Source organism: Cydia fagiglandana, chromosome 13, assembly GCF_963556715.1.
Source record: "Cydia fagiglandana chromosome 13, ilCydFagi1.1, whole genome shotgun sequence".
Taxonomy (NCBI): domain Eukaryota; kingdom Metazoa; phylum Arthropoda; class Insecta; order Lepidoptera; family Tortricidae; genus Cydia; species Cydia fagiglandana.
The window spans coordinates 3626078-3646841 of NC_085944.1; the positions used below are offsets into that span (position 1 = coordinate 3626078).

General features: G+C 37.6%; 1 protein-coding gene across 2 annotated transcripts in view; it reads left to right on the forward strand.

Annotated features, from left to right (window-relative positions):
* The window catches only part of LOC134670014 (calmodulin-like), a 331833-nt gene that overhangs the window by 181232 nt on the left and 129837 nt on the right, over positions 1 to 20764 (forward strand). The window contains exon 3 of one of the 2 annotated variants that reach the window (XM_063527682.1): positions 17389 to 17430. The exons of the other annotated variant lie outside the window; for it this stretch is intronic. Within the exon in view, the coding sequence (XP_063383752.1) occupies positions 17389 to 17430 (42 nt within the window). The remainder of the gene's footprint in view (positions 1 to 17388; positions 17431 to 20764) is intronic. 2 annotated transcript variants of the gene reach the window in all.

Genomic DNA, 20764 nt, shown 5'->3' on the forward strand with positions numbered 1-20764 from the left:
CATAATTTAACTTTAAACCATTTGCATCAAACCAATTACATATGTTATTCCAATTAAGTTTTGTTAACTCCTGTAGTAAATTATATGACTGAGCTTTGAATATTACACTAGTATCATCGGCATATAGGTATGGAGTTCCGCCTGATAAACTTTCTGGTAGATCGTTGATGAAAATAATGAATAAGAGTGGCCCAAGAACAGATCCCTGCGGAACTCCACATCTAATAACGCTATCGTTAGAATTTGTGATAATTTCATTTCCATTATCATCATTATGCCTAAGTTCAACATATTGACGACGATTACTCAAATATGAAGATAATAGCGAATGAACAGATCCCCGTATACCGTAGTATTCTAATTTGCGTAATAATATTTCGTGGCCTACACAATCGAACGCCTTACTAAGGTCATAGAAGATACCAGCACACTTCATGCCATCATTAAGATTATCCATCACCTCAGAAACTAGCCCAGTAATTGCTAAACCTGTGTCCTTGTGTCTACGAAAGCCGAACTGATTAGCGGTTATATAGTTTCGTTCATTCATGTATTTTTCTATTCTTACTGCTATACACTTCTCGAAAACTTTGTATTTTCAATTGGGTTGAATTTCATTTGTTCGAAAATTTTACGAGACAAATGAAATGCTACTTACTTTGTTTTGAATTAAAGTTGACATTCTATCGAAACTGAGTGTACATCCTAATGTACATTGGGCGGCACGAGGTTAAATGTGACACACAGTACAATAATTAAATGAACACGCAAAAGTAGAAATATACCGGGTGTGGCCTGTAATATGGGCATAAAATGAAACTGTAGGCTGTACTCCTCATACTTACTGATCAACATTTGTTCGGCGACTTTTAAAAATAATTTGTGGTTTGATTTTTAATACGTTTTAAAGTTTATTCTAAGACGCAATGTATTGCGAATTTTGTTATGTTTAAGGCGTGACAAGCAACGTCAATCACAATGATAATGGCGTGGCGATGGCGTCCATTGAAGATAATATTTCTTTTGTATGAAAAATAGGGAGTCTAAATACTTCATAATTTTTAAAAGTTGTTGAAGAAAAGTGTCACCGTTTGAGGAGTGCAATCTATGTTTAAATTATTTGCTCATGTTACAGGCCACACCCGGTAAAAACGCTTAAAATTAATACAAAACATACATGATTAAGAGCTATATACGACAACCATGAAAAAGAAAGTTTTTTAACCTATTTTCCACATTTTGCAGTTAAAACTTTTTTCTACTCGGGTACTTTTATCTGTCATTTACATAGTCACGAACGAACATATAAGGGCGTACATTATTAATACTCCTTAAAAGTCTATAGTCTATTGCCCAAAAAAGCACTTACATCGTTTTAGAGACATTACGATACGGTAAGCTGGTGCAGGGTAGCAGGTAGCACATACCGGTACATTGCTACCAACGTGACAAACGATTGAATGCATACGGTTTTTATTAAAAAAGAAACAAATTTGTACTGAGTTCATTGCTACCAACATAATAAAAAATACTTTTATACCCTACAGCACCACGACCCTGGTGCGGTGCGGTAGTGTGTAACGGCTTTAAAAAAAAACATAACCATAGACATTACTCGTTTGTTTCTCGTTTCCCGCCTTTCCCGGTAATTTCTTGTTCTTTGAGTACTTTGCGTTACTATTTGTTTTGCGTTCATAAAAAGTGTTGAAAATGGACAAAGAGGACTACATTGTTTCTACACCTGAAGAAATATCCGCTGCAGCACAAGCAGCGACCGAAAATTTGTTGCCTAAGTACTAAATCTCAGCACCTATACGACAAATCTTATGAGAAGTGCATGGCGTGGAGATTGGAGCACAAAACTTCGTCATTCTCTGAAAACGTCTTTGGTGTATTTTCAAAGACTAATTGGAAGCACCGGATCAGATCTATCTTTTAAGCAAGGTTGGTATATGTTATAAAAATTTTTGATACACACTTTTAGGGTACACAGTACAACGAGCTATATTTATGTACATTTTATATTTTTGCATTGAAACTGAATATTATTTAATTCTCCTTTTTCTTGTTACAGGTTGCAGTAATATTTGGTATTATGGGTGCTTGTCGCAGACAAGAGCTACATACATATAGTAATATCTACTATCCAAAATTTAAATTGACATTTTCATAAATAAAATTTTGTTTATATTTTTTTGTATTTTATTTAATATTGCCTACTCATAGAAAAAGCATTGTATGCAACGTTGTATAAGTAGTCAAAAAGTGCTCATGGCGTATTTATTAACAATGTTCGCCTTCGGCTCACATTGTTACCCACGCCACTCACATTTTTTGACCCCTCTTATAAAACTGTTGCATAAAATACTATAAATTGAGCTCAAACATTACAATTGTCGAGCGCGTTACTATAATTTGCATATATTATCTTAAAAAGTTTTACGTAGGTAACCGTTTACAAAATTTACATTACAAACTTGTTTAGCATACAAACTACAAACATTACAAGTGCATTAGAGCTTGATCCTCGCTCGAGCTAAATTGAAATTTAAACTCGACTTTATCTGATACTTGAAACTATTTCTTGTTGTTATTCTGTCCCGTCAGCGAGGGGACAAAATAAACAGTTTGTTGGAAGAAATTTTGAATCTTGTTCTACTAACATGCTTAGTAGTTGGCCCATGGAAAGAGCTTTTAAGGAGATACCATAAATACCTACATGTTTGCTTAATTTACATACTTAAAAACACGGCTTTTAAAATCGAGGAAACCGTAACCATGGCAACAAGTGACAAGACCGGCCATTTATAAACCTTATCTCGTTGGATTAAAGTTCAAATGGCGAGTAAAATAGGTCAACGCGGAAAATCGTCGAAATTCGGTGTAACGCGCGCCCCACGTCCCATCGCCGGTGGAAATCATTATAAACTTTAACGAGTTCCGCGATTTAATGAGCGCGCCTAGTTTCCCTTTTAATTTGCTTACAGTATGTGATGTTTGTTTAGAACGCGCGATTGGTAGAACGGATTGATTGATGATTGGTTTATGCTCTTTGTGCTTTTGGGTTAAACATGTTTTAGAAAAGTCACTTGTGTGGAAAATCAATAAAAGTCTGCAATTCTGTACATTTATATCCCGTTTTACTTGAGTGTCAGGTATTGAAAAATTGTATCTCACCGATAAGGTGTCAGTGTAAATATTAGCTTTAAATTTCCTTAACATCGCGATAGGATAAACGCGAACGAGTTATATGTAAGCAAACTTTAATATAACTTCATGTAATGTTGTCTTATAATTATAATATCTTTTAAAAAGTCGTTGCTTTGTTACAATATACAATAGCTTTAAGATTGTAGTGTGTCATGACCAGTGATCGTTAATTTTCCAGCAACTTTGGATTATGGGTTAGGTATAGATAAATAATTCTAAAAGCATCGTTTCGCCACATCTATAAAGGCGGTTTTGTTACGCGCCGGACCAATTTCCGACGTGCTAACTTCCGGCCAGCGTGTATATAAGTAGGTACACGTTACGTGTACCGCCAGGATTTCCTCACTTGCCGAGAAATACTTTAGTGCGACGTAAATGGATGAAGCAGTAATATTGCTGGACATGGTTTAATAAAACAAAGATTTTTTTAGACAGTTCTGGCGTAGTGGGTAGTGACCCTGCCTGTGAAGCCGATGGTCCTGGGTTCGAATAAGGGCATTTATTTGTATAATGAACACATATATTTGTTTCTGAGTCATGGGAGTTTTCTATGTATTTAAGTATTTATAAATAAAAAATACACACAAGGTGAATGAAATGAATGATGAATATATACAACTCATGTATTTCGAATTCTGATAAAGTCCCTGTAACAAGATAAGTACCGTAATAATATTACGTACTTACCGTCATCCGTCAACCGGGGTGAATAGGTATGGCTGGGGTAAATAGGGACAAAACCTAAAATAAGAGTTACCTGATTACTTATATCTTCAAAAATAACCATACAAATTGTATATTCGATTCAAAATAATAGTAGATTATGTATGATACATTTTGTGTCGCTATTTTTTAAGAATTAGTCAGGTCAGTTTAGTCTTATCCCTATTTACGCCAGCCATATATATTCACCCCGGTTGACGGTAAGTAATTAAGCAGGTATCCAATACACGTCCAAAATATACCCATACAAATTGTATCATTCGATTAAAATAATAGTAGATTATGTAAATATGATACAATTTGTGTTGGTAAGTAGTAAGTATTTTTTAAGAAATAGTCAGGTCAGTTAAGTTTTATATCTATTTACCCCAGCCATCTCTATTCACCCCGGTTGACGGTACGTAATTAAGTACCTATCCAAAATACGTCCAAATAATTTAAGACCTTAATTGAATAGAATGAAAGCATCGAAATTAAACTTAGGACAGCTTTACGCGGCGGAAGTTGCGACAAACATAAATCAGTTGGACGCGATGTTGGGCGCCACTTACAACTTTTTTTTTTATTATGAATGGGCTTACTCATGGCCACAGACTAGCCGAGGCGTAGACGTGGCCTACGATGGAGCGAGCTCGCCCAGAAAGTGCCTGTTCACTCTTGATTTGAAGGTTGCCGGGTTATAAGAACACGGAAATCTAGACGCCGGCAAGGAATTCCATTCCTTGGCAGTGCGCATAACTAAGGAAAGTAGAAGCAAAGCGCTTCGTGCGAATTGGTGGAATATCTACCAAGTAAGGATGGAAACCGGCCGTTAACTTTAATGAATGATTTTATATCTAGCGAATTCCCTGGCTTTGCACGGGTTACACAAAACCTTAACAAATTATACATAAACCTTCCTCAACAATCACTGTTTTGATAGGTGAAAACTGCCAGAAAATCCGTTCAGTAGTTTTTGATTTTATCGCGAACATACATATACACAAACAGACAGACGCGGCTGGGGACTTTGTTTATAAGGTGTAGTGATGAAATATTTTAGTTCAAGCTAATCATATTAAATTACTTCGAACATTAGTCATACCTTGTAATCTGAAATTGATTTTATATTATGAAAAATAATTTGATTAATACTTTTCTTTTGGTTTTCGATATACGATTGTTGAAATCATACGGTTCATTTTGTGTTCATTTTGTGTTCATTTTGTGTTCATTTTCGTGTTGCATTATTTATCTTTCACTAAAAGTGACACATGTGAACACAAAATGAACTAAAAGTGAAAAATGAATTCATTAGTGGAATGATCCAACAGTGTTGGATATTTACATTCGGCTTCTTTCACTCGCACTCCGAATGACCAAAAAATGAACAGTGTGAACACAGAGTGATTAATCCAAGACGCACAACTTCATTCGACGCCATAGTGAAAGGAAAAGTGAATAATCTTAGCACCAGCACAGTGTGAACATGCAATGAAAGCAAAATGAATCCTTCACTCAAATGAACATTCATTCGAGTGGTCTGATCCCACCTTTAGCTCTAGAATCCTTTCCCGCTTCAAAAGGCAACCCAACCTTCTGTCGATAGTCTCCGGAGACGTTCGGAGATCGCCGCCTGGATGTTGATTGTACCATTCCTCAGACGGAGACAGATATACGAGCACACGACGTTCGCCTTTCGACGCCTTCGAATATAATCTCTTTATTGATTTCGCGCGAAATTGGTATCGTAATGTTCGTTGGAGTTTAGCGTAACAATGCGTATCGGTAATAAATCTAAGTAGTGGTTTTATTCATTCAGAATCGGCCAATAGAGATTTCGTTTTGGAGATAGGTCGTCCCAGATTAGCCACTGTGTAATTTATATGAAAACATAACAAGTGACGTCACGGTTAAGTTGCTTACTTTTATTATTTCTGATTTATTAAATAGATATGCGTCCAAAAATAACTCGTGCCGGTGTGTTTCTAATAATTTTCGCATGCCTCATTTCTGACATAGTGTGAAATACTTAATTTGTTTTAAATACAGGAGACATCCCTTTTTAGCGACTCTAATATAGAGTTTGCGTGTCAATATCAGAACATTTTGGTCCCCATAATTTCATTGCACACACTTTTGACAAATTGTTTCGATATTTTGATGATAGTTTTGATTGATTGGTCTGGTCAGGCGGCCTAGCCAAGGTGACGATCGCTTGCGCTTCGCCATCGAATCGCTTTTTGTCTCTCTACCACTCTTCCATATTAGTGTGACAGTGACAGTTGCGTTTCGCTTGTTACGGAGAGTTAGCGATTGGCATGTTCGACTGGCCTCTAACTTCCATCAAACAAACAGAACTACTACCAAACAGTTCACACAATTTATCACGAATAAAATCCTTGTTTCTGATTCTGATTCTGATTCTGACAACAGAACTTTGACCAAACAGTTCACTTACTTAATGGCGCAACGACCCAAAATGAGTCTTGGCCTCCGACACGAGTACACGCCAGTTGTCTCGATCCCGTGCCATCTCCCGCCAGTTATCGGCATGGAGATCGCGCAGTCCGCTTCAACCGCATCGCCCCAGCGATACCTGGGACGTCCGATCGGCCTCCGCCCTACCGGGCGTCCCAGGTATGCCCTCTTAGCGCCGCGATCCTCCTCCATTCTCAAAACGTGGCCGAGCCAGCGAAGACGGTGAGCCTTAGTCTCGCCTATAATATTGGGTGCCGCCACAAGCTCTTCAATTTCGACGTTTTTGCGAAGTCTAAAACTGCCATCCTCTCTCCTCACAGGGCCTAGGATCTTTCTCAGGATTCTCCTTTCTGCCACCAGGAGCTTGTTTTCTTCTTTAAGTGTTAGTGTCCAAGTCTCGCATCCGTACATGAGTATCGGCCGTATGACCGTCTTATATATGCGTATTTTTGTGTTCTTACTCAAGAGCTTGGACACTAAAACTTTATGAAGGGCGGCAGTACATCGCAAGGCGTTCTGAATCCGAATGACAATTTCCTCCTCCCGAGTATTGGTGTCAGTGACGGTGCAGCCTAAGTATCTAAATTTGGCCACCCCTTTATATATAGTATCTCCGACATGAAGATCTTCTCTTTTGACGCGCGTGTTTTTATAGCGTTTCATGTGAAGATACTCTGACTTTTCATGGCTGATACTTAGGCCCACCTTTTTGGCCTCGGTTTCCAGGACTGCAACGGACTCGGCAATGTCTTGTTTTGATTCTCCAAGCAAAGCTAGATCGTCACTTCGTCAAAAATAAGTCCAAAGAAAATTTGGCGTTCGAAACGCCCGTGATACTGACCCTAAACCGTACTCAACACGAGGTCAAAGTTCAATAAAACTATAGCTACATCTAACTCGCTTTCAACAGTTTCACACCGACTCAAACAAAATTGAATCTGTAATATTTGCCGGCGGCATAGACTAGGAATCCTCTAGACGGAGTTTAGAGCAATTATTTCATGAAACCGATGCTGCCAAAAATACTGGGGTGCGGGGGACGAGGTGAGCCGTGCCGTGCCGTGATTGGTCCGTTCAATGACACGGGCGTCACACAAAGACACTTTGACTAGAAAATGGAGTAAAACTACCGTTATTTGTGGCAAAGGGGGTAGCACTACTATGCTCAGTCTGGAAGATGTATTGTCTGTGGCCGGCGATCACCCGGGCCTGGACATGTGACCCGGTTCCGCAACCTAGTTGCAAAGCTACGATCCCCCGTGTAACCTGAGGGTATACCGCGAAGCACGTTCGACGTGTTGCCTCTCTGTCGAACTTGTAATACGTACGTAAGTGTGACAGGGAGGCAACACGTCGAATGTGGTTCGCGGTAGGCCCTCTGGTCGGGGTTTGACTAGCGATACCTTTCCATAGTGTAAGAGTAAAAACACCAGAGCACCACTTATTAACAAGATTTATTAGGGAAAGTATTAAGTAGCGCTTATTGTTAATTGTGAAAGCATAACATCACCATACACATAGTATCAATCAAGGCTAAATTTATATTACCAAAATTGTTTTGTATGACTTTTACTTGAATATAATTCTCACACCGGAACACAAACCTTAGAAAATGATTATAGCATTGTGATAATATGTCATGGTGATGTTATGCTTTCACAATTAACAATAAGCGCTACTTAATACTTTCCCTAATAAATCTTGTTAATAAGTGGTGCTCTGGTGTTTTTACTCTTACAGCTTCAGAAGTGCGATGTGAACTTTTCGCCTACTGCGATATAATTTGTCGGAAATTGACAATACAAAATTAACCGGGCGTAGTCCTTTCTTGTTTCATTGTTATTGAACGTTATCGTTATATAAAATAATGAAACTGATTGTAATGAGTAAACGCATCAACACCACTCATCAGTTAGAGATTAAAATATACAAGGTCTTATCGTCTAAGACCTACAAGGATAAACTTACAAAACTAACCTAACTAAACGAACCTACTAAACTACTGCCGCCTATCTTTTCCTTGTGTTGTCTTTCAGATACCTATTGCAGTTATGTTGCAGTGTATGTGTTTACGTTGCATCATGACTGTCTAAAAAAAAATACATATGGACGGTGTAATACAGCTGACTCCAAGATGATGATGAATGATGATGATGGAGATTACAATATTCACAGCAGAAGTTTACAAGACATAGACTGACAGTATGGTGTAATGTATAACAAAATAAATCCTTGGGATTACAAAGTAAGAACCAAAGTTAACTCAGGTAAGAAGTCGTTGATCCAACACCTAAGAATGCTCCGGGGCCAAAGTGGTAAATATTCACTGCCTCTCTTATATTTTGTGTTATTTTTGTGATTCATGTGCTTTCAGATACATAACATAATGTGACATGAAGTACCTACTTGATTACGTCGCCATTAAGGGTGATTATGTAATTTATTAACAATGTTGCTAAAGAGTGCTCATGAGTTCTGTCCAATCATAACTGCATCTTTCTCATGTATTTACAGAAGTAGACCTTTTGACTGTGATGGTTATTACGGTATAATTTTATGGCTATCAAGCCGGACCTGTGATCAAAGGGTCTAACTGTGCCATTTGCGCATTAATATATCGTCGAAACCTTATCATTATTATTTTGAACAACATTGTGGTATGCTAATGCAAAGCCTATCGATGGCGCTAGGGTGAATTATAACGCCTTAGTTATATTAAGGAACTGAGGCTTTTCACATGTATGTTATAGAGTTTCGTGAATAAGAGTTTGTACTGTTTACATGTGCTGTATCGGAGGGCACCTATGCACATGCATGAGACGTGTCCCACATTAGCCTCCCACCAGTTGAGGAGCCAACTCAACGGAGGAGCCAACCAGTAATGAACTGGTGGAGGCTACCGCCACCTGGTGAAGGCCCAGCTTGCTGCGACTGCGTTGGCTGCGGCAGTCTTCAGTGGCGGCCTTGATAACGGTGACCTGACGGGACGTAGGTCGGGTCAGAAGATGGCCGAGCTAAACGGTGGGGTCGTCATTTCATCGGTGTTTGACATCACTACGGTAACCGGCAAGGTCACATCACTAGAGGTGGTCGTCCATCTTAGATTGGTTTTTACGCGAGAGCGTCCTTGCATATTATTTTCAGAACTATATTCTAATATTTGTGATTCCCTAATAAATGTTGTTATAAAGTGGTGTCTGGTGTTTTTACTCTTACAATAGGGTTAGGTGATGATTTACGAGCGCAACTTGCTACACCTATAGATATACAGTTAAGTAGTTCTGTGAGTTGTACACCTAGCGCATCCCCCAAAAAATCCGACAGCTGAATCGACAGAAAATATAATTGTCGAGCTTGCTTACAAAATTTCACGAGATTCGGTTGACGAATGTGACTTGTGGCGAACAGCTAAATAGACAGAAATATAAAAGCTTTTTTTTCTAAGCAACAGATATACTACGTTCGCGCTTCGTCAATCGGTCAATAACACTTTGATTTTCGGCTAATTTGTTTAGTTACACAATTATAATAATCAATCGATTCAAATCAATAACGAAATAAAGTATTCTAATAAGGAGTTGTTTAATAAAATATGCCCAGCAATGTTACTGCTTCATCTATTTACTTACGTCGTTCTAACGGCTCCTCTACACGATGGGCCAGCGCCGGCCATTCCAAGGGACTCATTTATGCGTTAGGTTAGGTTAGGTTTGCTCCCTGCAAGTGATATTGCTATCTCATTCTACCGCATGGCTGCGTCCCTTGAAGTGGCCGGCGCTGGCCCATCGTGTAGAGGAGCCATAAAGTATTTCTCAGCAAATGAGGAAATCCGGGCGGTAAACATAACGTGTACACGGCTACACGCTGGCCGGAAGTGGGCTCGTCGGAAATCGTCCGGTGCTTAACTAGACCGCAAGTACCTACGCAATTGTTTAAGAATGTATCAATTCTAATCAATATTGTAACAAAATGTATACCGTCGTTTTTTAATTGAAGACTAATAGTACCTACCTACTTGTGTGATATTTTGGGACTATGTAGGTTGCCGGAACCCACGCTCCCTAGTAACCCATGGCAGAATGCCTGGACAGCGCTAGAGGTGATCACAAAATAAGAAAGTATTCTAATAACAAATAAGATAAATAAATAAATATTATAGGATATTATTACACAAATTTACCAAGTCCCACAGTAAGCACTTAGACAACGATATATAATATATTATATACATATTTATAAAAAAAAAAGAAAAAAAGAAGATTTGAGAAATACTAGCATATACTTATATCCGATTTATTTTAATTTAAGTACCTACAGGATGTTAGGGATAGCTTTACTTATCTATATTTGAGGAGAGTATTTTCAAAAAGGCTCATTTCTCTATGGACACCTAAAAAAAAATAAGCCCTTTTGATAAGACACTCGTCATTTGTCAAGTTAGACGAGCAAACCTATTGTTATCAAATAATTAAAATATAACCATATGAAATTTAACTACTGGCAAAGGTTACACATCAGCAAGGCTAGATGATAAGCCAATAATACAGAAACAAATAAGTCAAGTTAAAAAAGAATATAGTAAAAACAGTTATATTATTGTAAATACGGTGCAATTCCACTGTTATCTCAACAGTGACAACACGCTAATTTGATATAAATTGGTAAAATTTACCGTCCTATGGGACCGCGGTAGACTAGCGAAAAGAAAAGCAATTCCGATTTTGTTGAAATTGTGAAATTTTATGATAGTATCAAAAGTGTACCTATTGGATGTTTTATAATGGGTAGGTGTATACTTTTTTTATTTTTTACTTTTTACTTTTTTGTTTTTTTTTATCGTATGGCAAGATACTTTTTACTTGCTTCAAATTTCTCATGGTAAAGCCATAATTTCCAAACTCCAAACGCGGAAAATGTCGAGAAATCGTACGGCAAGCAACATCTGTGTCTGATGTCAGCAGTTGACTACGACACTCTGCAAAGAGTACCTATAACGACAAAGAAGAAGAAAGCCATATTTTAAAATGAAAATGTGAGTTTGATTGGAATATTTCATATAAACCTGATTTCATTTGTCTTTTAAATTAAAGTTTGTGTAAGAACAAATCCTATGTAAGCACAAATGTAGTAGCTCTTATACTTACTGATTTATACACACTACCCCATCGGATTAAACGCTATGTATAACTTTATACAGTATGTGTCTGACAATGGGGCTTTAATTCCAGGGCTTGATTTTACTCGCTAAACTGAGCTACTTTTACTATAGGACCAACCCTAAAATTGGGGAGTTTTTTTGGCTTTTCCATAGAAAACGTCGACATCTGATCAGACAAAATGTATGAAAACGTAAAAAAATTTTTCGGGATTTCGGGTTGGTGCCATAATAAAAGTAGCTCAGTTTAGCGAGTAGAATCGAGCCCTGGATTTAAAGCCCGATGGTCAGTAACACCCTGTATAACACAGGGTATGTAATCCCGGGAATCAATGGGGTTATCGTCCGAATATCCACTCCACAAATCGAGTGTTTTCAGGCTTGCGTATTTTCCTGTTCGAATAAATGTAAGATTTGGGTGGTGAAACGGAGAAGTGTTGAAAATAACAAAATATCTTCTAAAATATAATATTTTTCATAGCTTGAGTACATGCGGCTGTCATTTCCAAACGAATCATAACATAACCTTAAAACGCAAAATATGCAAAAAATTATTGAGATGACCGCTGTCACCGTACACAATTTTTGAACACCTCTATTACGCCTGTTGCTTGCACTATTCGACCGAAACTCAAAAAGCAAATTCGTCCCAAATTACAAAAGGAATTTTGCCCGCCTTACTACAGTCAGCAACAGAAGTTGCTAAGCGGGCGAGGTGTTCAAAATTACCTTGACACGCTCTTATTCTCTTGACAAAAAAGCGCGTCAAGATAATTTTGAACACCTCGCCCGCTTATCAGCTTATCACCTTCTGTTGCAGACTGTACCTGATTGTCTATAGGTTGCAAAAATGTCTTGACACCTCTTCAATGAGCTCACTAACCTGAATTTACGATCCCTCGTATCGGCTTGTAGCCTCGCTTGGCCTGTCCCGGAAATTATTCGTATACAGAGCGATTTCCGGCATACATCGCCCACAATGTTAACTGTCCATAAACCTTATTACAAGAGGCATAAGGTCCAGATAAAGCTAAGGGTGTTGCTGTTTGTATATCGCCGTGTAACAAAAAGGGACAGTAACGACCTTGTAACAGGCGACCCACATAAAATATGAATAAAACGAAGTGCGGATAAGGGTTACGGGAAATATTGAAAGTGGTTTTCTACGATTTTGGGATTGGAGGTTACTTAATAATGGTGAAGGTGGGAGTGTGACGGGGGTAACCATGACAGAGGTTAAATAAAAAAAAAGTCATTTATTGTCGCAACAAAACATACAACAAGAAATCGAACAAAGAGACACAAACAACAACGACAATTTGATTACAGAAAGTGAGAAGTGACGTAGATACCATATTTATGGTAGCTTTACCTGAATATATAAATGTATCACTTATTAGTATTGACGCTAATAAAATTTTGGTGATTACTACTGGGGAAAAAAATCCCAGTAGTTACTACCACCAAACCGAGTTAGTGGTAGGTAACTACTGGGAATTATTTTTCCTAGTCGTTACCAGTGGTAAAAGGTGGGACAAATTCCCAGTAGTTACCACTGGTAACAACTTGGTGGTAACTAGTGGGAATAACCCGCTGCTGCTGCATATAAAAATAATGGTGTAACAAAATACACAACGATGGAGATGATTGTGAAGATTAGATGGCTGTATGCCATTGGAAACTTGGCTCTGTTCTACTCAACAGAAACTTAAAGATATATTTGCTTTATCTTAAAGTGCCTTTTCAGATTTACAGGTTCCGAAACTGACAAAGAGGAGTAAATACATGAGATTTATAACATGACCACACAAACTTTTAACGCAAATATTGCACACTGACATCAGCTATCCCTACTTTTACGGAACTCTCTTCGATGTAAATAATCGATGTTGCTGAATGTCTTGGCAAGTGCTTTAAATGTTATGTTTAAGAGTCCGCAGCAAGATCGGCCGAATTTCACCTTCCCATACAAAAGTTTTGATCTCATTTTAAAACTACGAGTTGGATTATAATGAAAATTTGCACATACAATGACATAAGGGTATATCTAGTCCTGTAACTAGTTTAAGTAGGGTAATTTGCTAGTAACTGGCCGCTCTAAACTAAAAATGAATTTTATTCACCTATAAACAGAGTTCATTTTAGTATAAGTATAACCTTATACTAAAATGAACTCTGTTCATAGGTGAATAGAATTAATTTGGTGGCCAATTACTAAAACCGGTCAGTTACTCGCGAATTACACTATATAGCTCCGGAATATAAAACATACGAAATAGAGCAAAAACAAGTTTGGATGAAAAACTTAAATTCGCTGTATATTTTTAACTATGGTATCTGAAGTTACATAAACTAATTCCAGGCCTAGATATACCTTATCCTATTGTAAGACAAAGTTTCAAAGCAATCTAGCAAGTCGTTTTAAAATGAGAGCGTAACTACATTTGTATGGAAAACAGAGATTGCTGGGGACTCTTAAGTGCTCTTTACATTTTTAATTTGTGTTCAAAATTTTTCCGATTCCGATTCTTTCGGGTCATTTTTTATTTTATTTTTGCCGATTGTAAAGAGCCACTTGAAGTGTCGGTTGCAATCTTCTCTTGCTTATATTTTGGAGATTTGATTGAAAACAACACCGTTTCCAAATTTCTATTTACACGATGAATAAATGCTTGCATTATTGATATTTGTTCTATGCTTTGGAGCTAATTTTGAAGACATAAATTGGTAAATTGTTTTTGCTTACACTTTTATTATGAAAGAAGCGCCTTTTTCCCGAGACAAGGGAAAGTCCGAAATAAAACTGGTACGAATTTGGACTCATTCCATGTATTTTGCACAACATTAGCAAATAAAATGCATAAATAAGAATTTTTTCACATAAACAAGCAGGAATGGAAATCATAATTTGAATGCTCGCTTTCAAACTTGGCTCCAAATATATCTGTGCATATACTTAACTGTTCTGTGTTACCGACCAACAAGGTTATGTGCTGCACGTACTATCCCTCCTTTCTTCTATTCTGGCACATAATGCACATGAGCGACTTGGATGGCGATAGAGTTATGGATGAGTCACGCTAAAACATTCCGCGTCCGGTCCGAAACGGTCAACACTTCGTTTTCTATGATGGCTGATCGCTGATCACGTGATGCTTTCTATAGCCTCGTGCCGCCCACCATACAAAATTATAGCCAAGGAAATTAGAATCTTGTTGTATTTTCAATTGGGTTCATTTTCATTTGTTCGAAAATTTTACGAGACAAATGAAATGCTACCTACTTTATTTTTAATTAAGGTTGACATTCCATCGAAACTGAGTGTACATCCTAATGTACATTGGGCGGCACGAGGATAGAAAACTGAACAGTCACATATTTCGGCCTATAGAAAAAATACCATATATTGTTTAGTCTAAGATATGCAAAAGTTTCTCGTTTAAGACTATTTCTTACAAAAGAAATAGAGAATTTCTCAAGAACAGTACAACACTAGAAGGAGTAATTGAAGCAATTGCATTTTCCGATCCGTAATTAAGAACCATTGTTGAAGTAGAAGGTAATTCCGAAGTTTTCGACTTAATTGAAGTCGATTCATAGCCGGGAGATCGATAAGGTCCTTTTAAAGATAATAATGTCGATTCTGTTTCAATAACTTATTATTGTTTTGATCTTGTTTTGACACGACCTTGAGTTCATGTGGACCCCTGCCAATCAGCCTATGTACGTCCCACTGCTGGGCACAGGCCTCCTCTCATGCGCGAGAAGGCTTGGGCTATAGTCCCCACGCCAGCCCAATGCGGATTGGGATCTTCACATACACCTTTTGAATTTCTTCGCAGAGTTATGCAGGTTTCCTCACGATGTTTTCCTTCACTGGGGGTCTACCGCGAAACTTCGGTATTTGTCTCTCTATCGCTCTAATATGCAAGAGTGATAGAGAGGTAGATAACGAAATTTTGATTTTATTGTTTAGGCGGTAGGACCTAAGATTGGTCCTCACGAAATGCAATCAGAGCTGTTTCATAGGAGTCTTGTTCGCACTTATTGGCAATTTGGCACACATGAGATGCCTGGTATTCAAACGAATCAAGTTGGTAGTGGTACCATGGTGCGTATCGAAACAAGATCAAAACCTTTTAAAAATGTAAAATAAGAATCGGCTACAATATAACTGAATTTCCTGACTCGCTTTCTTTACAAAACTTGTAACGAAATACGGAATTATTTTGCATAATATTACAATTTTGTTCATAAATGAGGGCTTGAAATATAATTGGTCCTTGTATATGTCGGCGGCCGATCGTAAGATCAGGCAGAGATCAGGCAGATCGTAATATTCTGTGTATGGTTTTGAGGATAGTCACATTAAACCAATATATAGGTAAGATAGGTTCGTTAGGTTGCTTCAGATGCCCGAAGGGCAAACTGCCCAGAAATAGGAGCCGACTCAGAATACGAGTCAAAGATTTAAACGTTTCACGATATGCCTGATCTTACGATCGGCCGCCGACATATATATTAATAATTATAACCTCATTTCATTTCGTGTTTTCCGTAATAAAATGATTAGCTATTTAGATCTACGTCGAGTCTATAATACTACGAGATGATGCCGGCCGGTTCAGGCATCTGTCACGTAATCGGAGGACGCTGGTTCGATTCTGGCCTTGGTCATTTTTTCCTTCGTATATGACATTTATTTCAATTTCACATCTTTTTAAATAATACTGGAAAAATTGCAATTGCTTCAACAACTTCCAAAGTAAGCGTATTTTGAATACAAAATCAGATGTTCAGATACTTCTGGAACTTTAGTAACCTTGCTACCGCCATCCAATCAGCCAGCATCAAGCATGCCAATCTTATTGGTCGTCATAGCCCAATCAACGAGGAAGGACACTTCAACAATATCCCCTTCGTCAAATTAGGCAGAATTAAAAAGTCAAGCAAACAGTGATTTAAAAATGATTCAAAAGTTATTGTCTGGTCTATTTTCTAACTAAAATCAATGTTGCTGCTTAATGGTTCTGCGATATATGCGAATAGAGGGATGTTTTGTCAGCTTATTACATTTAGCTACAGAAAGTTTATTTGTGATCTTCTAATGATTTCAATGTGACGTCATTATGAGATTTTGCAAAGTTCGAATTGTCCTTCTGTTGTTTTAAATATTCCTTGTGCAGATCCAAAGGTGCGTCCAGATGTAGCATCTACGCCGCGAGCACGCATGTTTCTTGATTGCGTGCTGTGTGCTTTATGCGTGCCTTGCATGAGCACTCATTTAAGTGCGCAATGGTAAATACAGGCGTTTTGACCGCATAATTATGTTTTGCAATGGGCTGTGTGGAAAACACTTTAACGAAGTTTGTCTTTAAGGACACTTTTCTGATGGAAAGGTGCTTATGCATATAAAGCATAAGGACTCTTCTCTATGGAAAGCCACACATTTTGATGATATTTTTCGTTGTAACTCAACATCAGACATCAGTCAAGGATCTCTCTACCAGTTAACCAAAAATATCATCAAACTTTAAAAATACTTCTTCAAAAATGCATTCAAACAAATTATTGACCCGCAATCAGGACCTACTGCGACAAACGACAGTCAAAATTTCGTTACGCTGGCTCTCTTTTGCTCTTGCATTCCAGCAATAGAGAGGCGGATACAGAAATTTTGATTATGGTTTCTCGCGGTAGGGCCTTAGAAGTCAATATGCAAGCGCGCTCGCGGCTTATTCTCTATGATCTGGACATTTCTTAAAAGCAAGTCCTCGTTGATTGGGGTATAACTCTCGCTGTGTATGCTAGTGTATCGGAACGGTTGTTTCTTCTTGCAGGCTCGGAGCGCTAGCACCAGTAGCTTTAGGAGTGTGAGTCAGGTAAAGGCATTCGCTAGCTTCTTCATGCCTGAGGGGTTACCGCGAAAACCGAAATTTGCAAAATGCGGGGATCTTTCTCTTTTACTCTAATGAAGGCGTAATGAGAGTGACAGAGAAAGACGCCCGCAATTTACAAACTTCGATTTTAGCGGTTATAGCCCTGGTCATTACATTGATGAGTTCGTGGTTTTCGTTTTGGGCGGCGATGGTTTTTATCCAAAAAAAAACAAAAGAAAATTTTACAGTCAGACCAAACTTGGCAGCGATTTTGATAGCACAGGCTGTGCAAGTGTTATTTTGAACGTCAAACTTCTTTGAAAATATGGTATTTAAAATAACACTTGCGCGGTCTGTGCTTTCAAAATTGTTGCTAACTCTTGTTATTTGAAAGAGTGAAAAGTTAAAACCCCTCGCGCTATTGATATACGAGCAAGCGAAAGATTCCAAAATTGAACTACGAGCATAGCGTTTGCTTCGGAAAGTGGAATCTTGAGCGTTGCGATGGTTTCAAGGGACGAGGATTTTTAAACAACTTATTAAAGCTTGTAAATAACAACACATTTCATGTTTTTATAAAACTTCCGCTGGGATTTAAAATATATTGGAATAAAGACTATCGCCAATAATATTCTGTCATGAGTCATTTTACGTAGTTTGTTATAGATTTAGAGTCATCATCATCATCGGCAGTAGAACTAAAGGTAAGTACACGATTGAATCGACTAATGATTTTCATAGCTTACAGAACAACACAAATTAGTTCAGCCAAAAAAAGTAAATAAATATTACAGGACATTTTTACACGTTTCGATCTAGTCCCACAGTCAGCTCGATAAGGCTTCAGTTTTGGGAACTAGACGATGATATATATAATATATATACCTAGATACAGATAAAAATACACAAAACAATACAAAACAATACATAAAGCAAAACATCTACATATAACTCAGGAACAAATATTTCTGATAGATACAAATAGATGCCCCTACCAGGATTTGAACTAGAGGCCGTTAAAAATAAAAATAATAATAAAAAGCCTTTATTAAAGCCCAGTTGCACCAACCACATTTAACAGACTGATTAACGTCAAACAGCAGGGATGTATGAAATTTCCCATACAAACAAATTTAGCGAACGCTTTAACGGTGACAGACGGTTTCGTGCAGCCGACCCTAATTCTCTACAGTAGGTATTACATATATATATATATTACGTAGAGACTAGAGACCCCTCTTCGGGTGAAGGCCTCCTCCAGATTGAGCCAGTTTTGTCAGTCCTTATTGGCTTTCTGTGACCAGTCTTGACCGGCTGTAGCCATGATTTCGTCGAGCCATTTTTCTTTTATTCCTTGTCCCCGAAAAATTATTTAAAGGAAAATAACCTTACAACACATAATGTCAAAAGGTAATTATATGCTTCAATTTACAATGAGTATCAATTTGGTAGCAGAAAATAATATAAAACGAAACCTTGAATACGAATTTGTTAGAAATAATACTAACCTCCCGTTTTCTCCTAAATTCCTAATTATACAAAGTCTCATTATAATGCGACCTGAAACATGAAACCTAAAATTTAATTCCATTGTAAATAGGAAGGCGTAATGAGGGCCAAAAATAACAAAAGGTTTAGCTGCTACTGGGTAATAAATGGAAAATAATGAATAAAACTTGTATCCTTACGTGCCAACTGTAAGATAATCATTAAATAAATGACAATTTGATTTGTAGCAAAAGAAATATACGTATAGAGAACATGCGCGTTGGAGAGGCCGCCACCTTGTGACTTAATTTGAAAACTTTAACTTGACATTGCCACATAACGCTATTATGCAAGTGTTGCCCCCATAGTTCTCGCAGGCTCCCTTGAGCTTTGTAGGGCCTGCCATCTTGTGGCCTAATTCAAAAACTTAAACTTGACATTCACACTTTGCACCAATAAACAGGGACCTTATGTGTTCTCTACAGTTCATGCACAATCCCTATCATATCAATAGAAAAACCGTAAAAGACTAAATAAAAAAATAAAAAATCTGCGGATCGGTTTTTTTATAAAGTCCAATATGAATGTTGTTGCTGTAAGCTATGAAAAATAAGCCTTCAAAAGCACTATATACACACTAGATCTCTTCATATATAGTTCTAGACTAGACATAGACAATTACAGATACAGCCACATGAGTAAAATTATATTTTACATGAATATTGTCACACGGTACATTGTTTCAAATGCTCATCACAGGTATTGTATTTTGGAGTTAATGTATTTCTTGAGATGAAACGGTGAAGAAGAAACCGTGGGAAAGTAGTTTATAATAATTATATATTTTAATATTATGAACTGCTGTAGCACAATGACTTGCAGAGGATATTGATCACTGATACCAAGGAATCCAAAGATCATCAGGTTTTTCTGTCCAACGCTCTCTCTGTCCGTCTCTTAGATTTTGTACATTGTTAGTAATAAAATAATTAATACCGGGTGTGGCCTGTAATACGAGCAAAAAATTAAACTGTAGGCTGTACTCCTCATACTGACCAACATTTGTTCAGCAACTTTTAAAAATAACTTGTGGATTGATTTTTGATACATTTTAAAGTTTATTCTAAAACGCAATATATTGGGAATTTTGTTATGTTTAAGGCGTGACAAGCAACGTCAATCACAATGATATGGCGTGGCGATGGCGTCCATTGAAGATAATATTGATTTTGTACGAAAAATAGGGAGTCTAAATAATTCATAATTTTTAAAAATTGTTGAACTAAAGTGTAACCGTTTGAGGAGTACAATCTATGTTTTAATCATTTGCTCGTGTTACAGGCCACACGCGGTACATAGAATAACATTTCAATTTAATGCTAACGGTATAAGAGGAGACACGTGTCTTCCTTAGTTTACTTGCTAAACAAAGCCCGCTAAATGACACTGTAAAGATTCCCTTGTGGAACCTCAAGGAAATAAAAGTTCACAGGGACATTTCAGTACACGGAACTAAGTGGAGAACTTCGTAGCCCTTGGAGTTCTTGTAGATATGTTAAAATGTGTCTGAACCTAGTGCTTGAGTTCATGAGAGAAAATGGCGTCGGCAACTTGCATGAGCTAGTTGGTAAAACTTCTAATAAAGTTTGTAGGTACGGTACTTATGTCTAGTTTAGCTTAACACTTTGTCCACGTACGAGACGTCTCATTGCAACCTATAATAATAGGGTTTGCACGACGGATCCGAAATGTATGGGAAGATCCGCGGATCCGGATCCAGATCCGGATAATTTCATACATTTCGGATCCGGACTGCAAACCCTAAACCTATACTATAGAGGCAACAGGG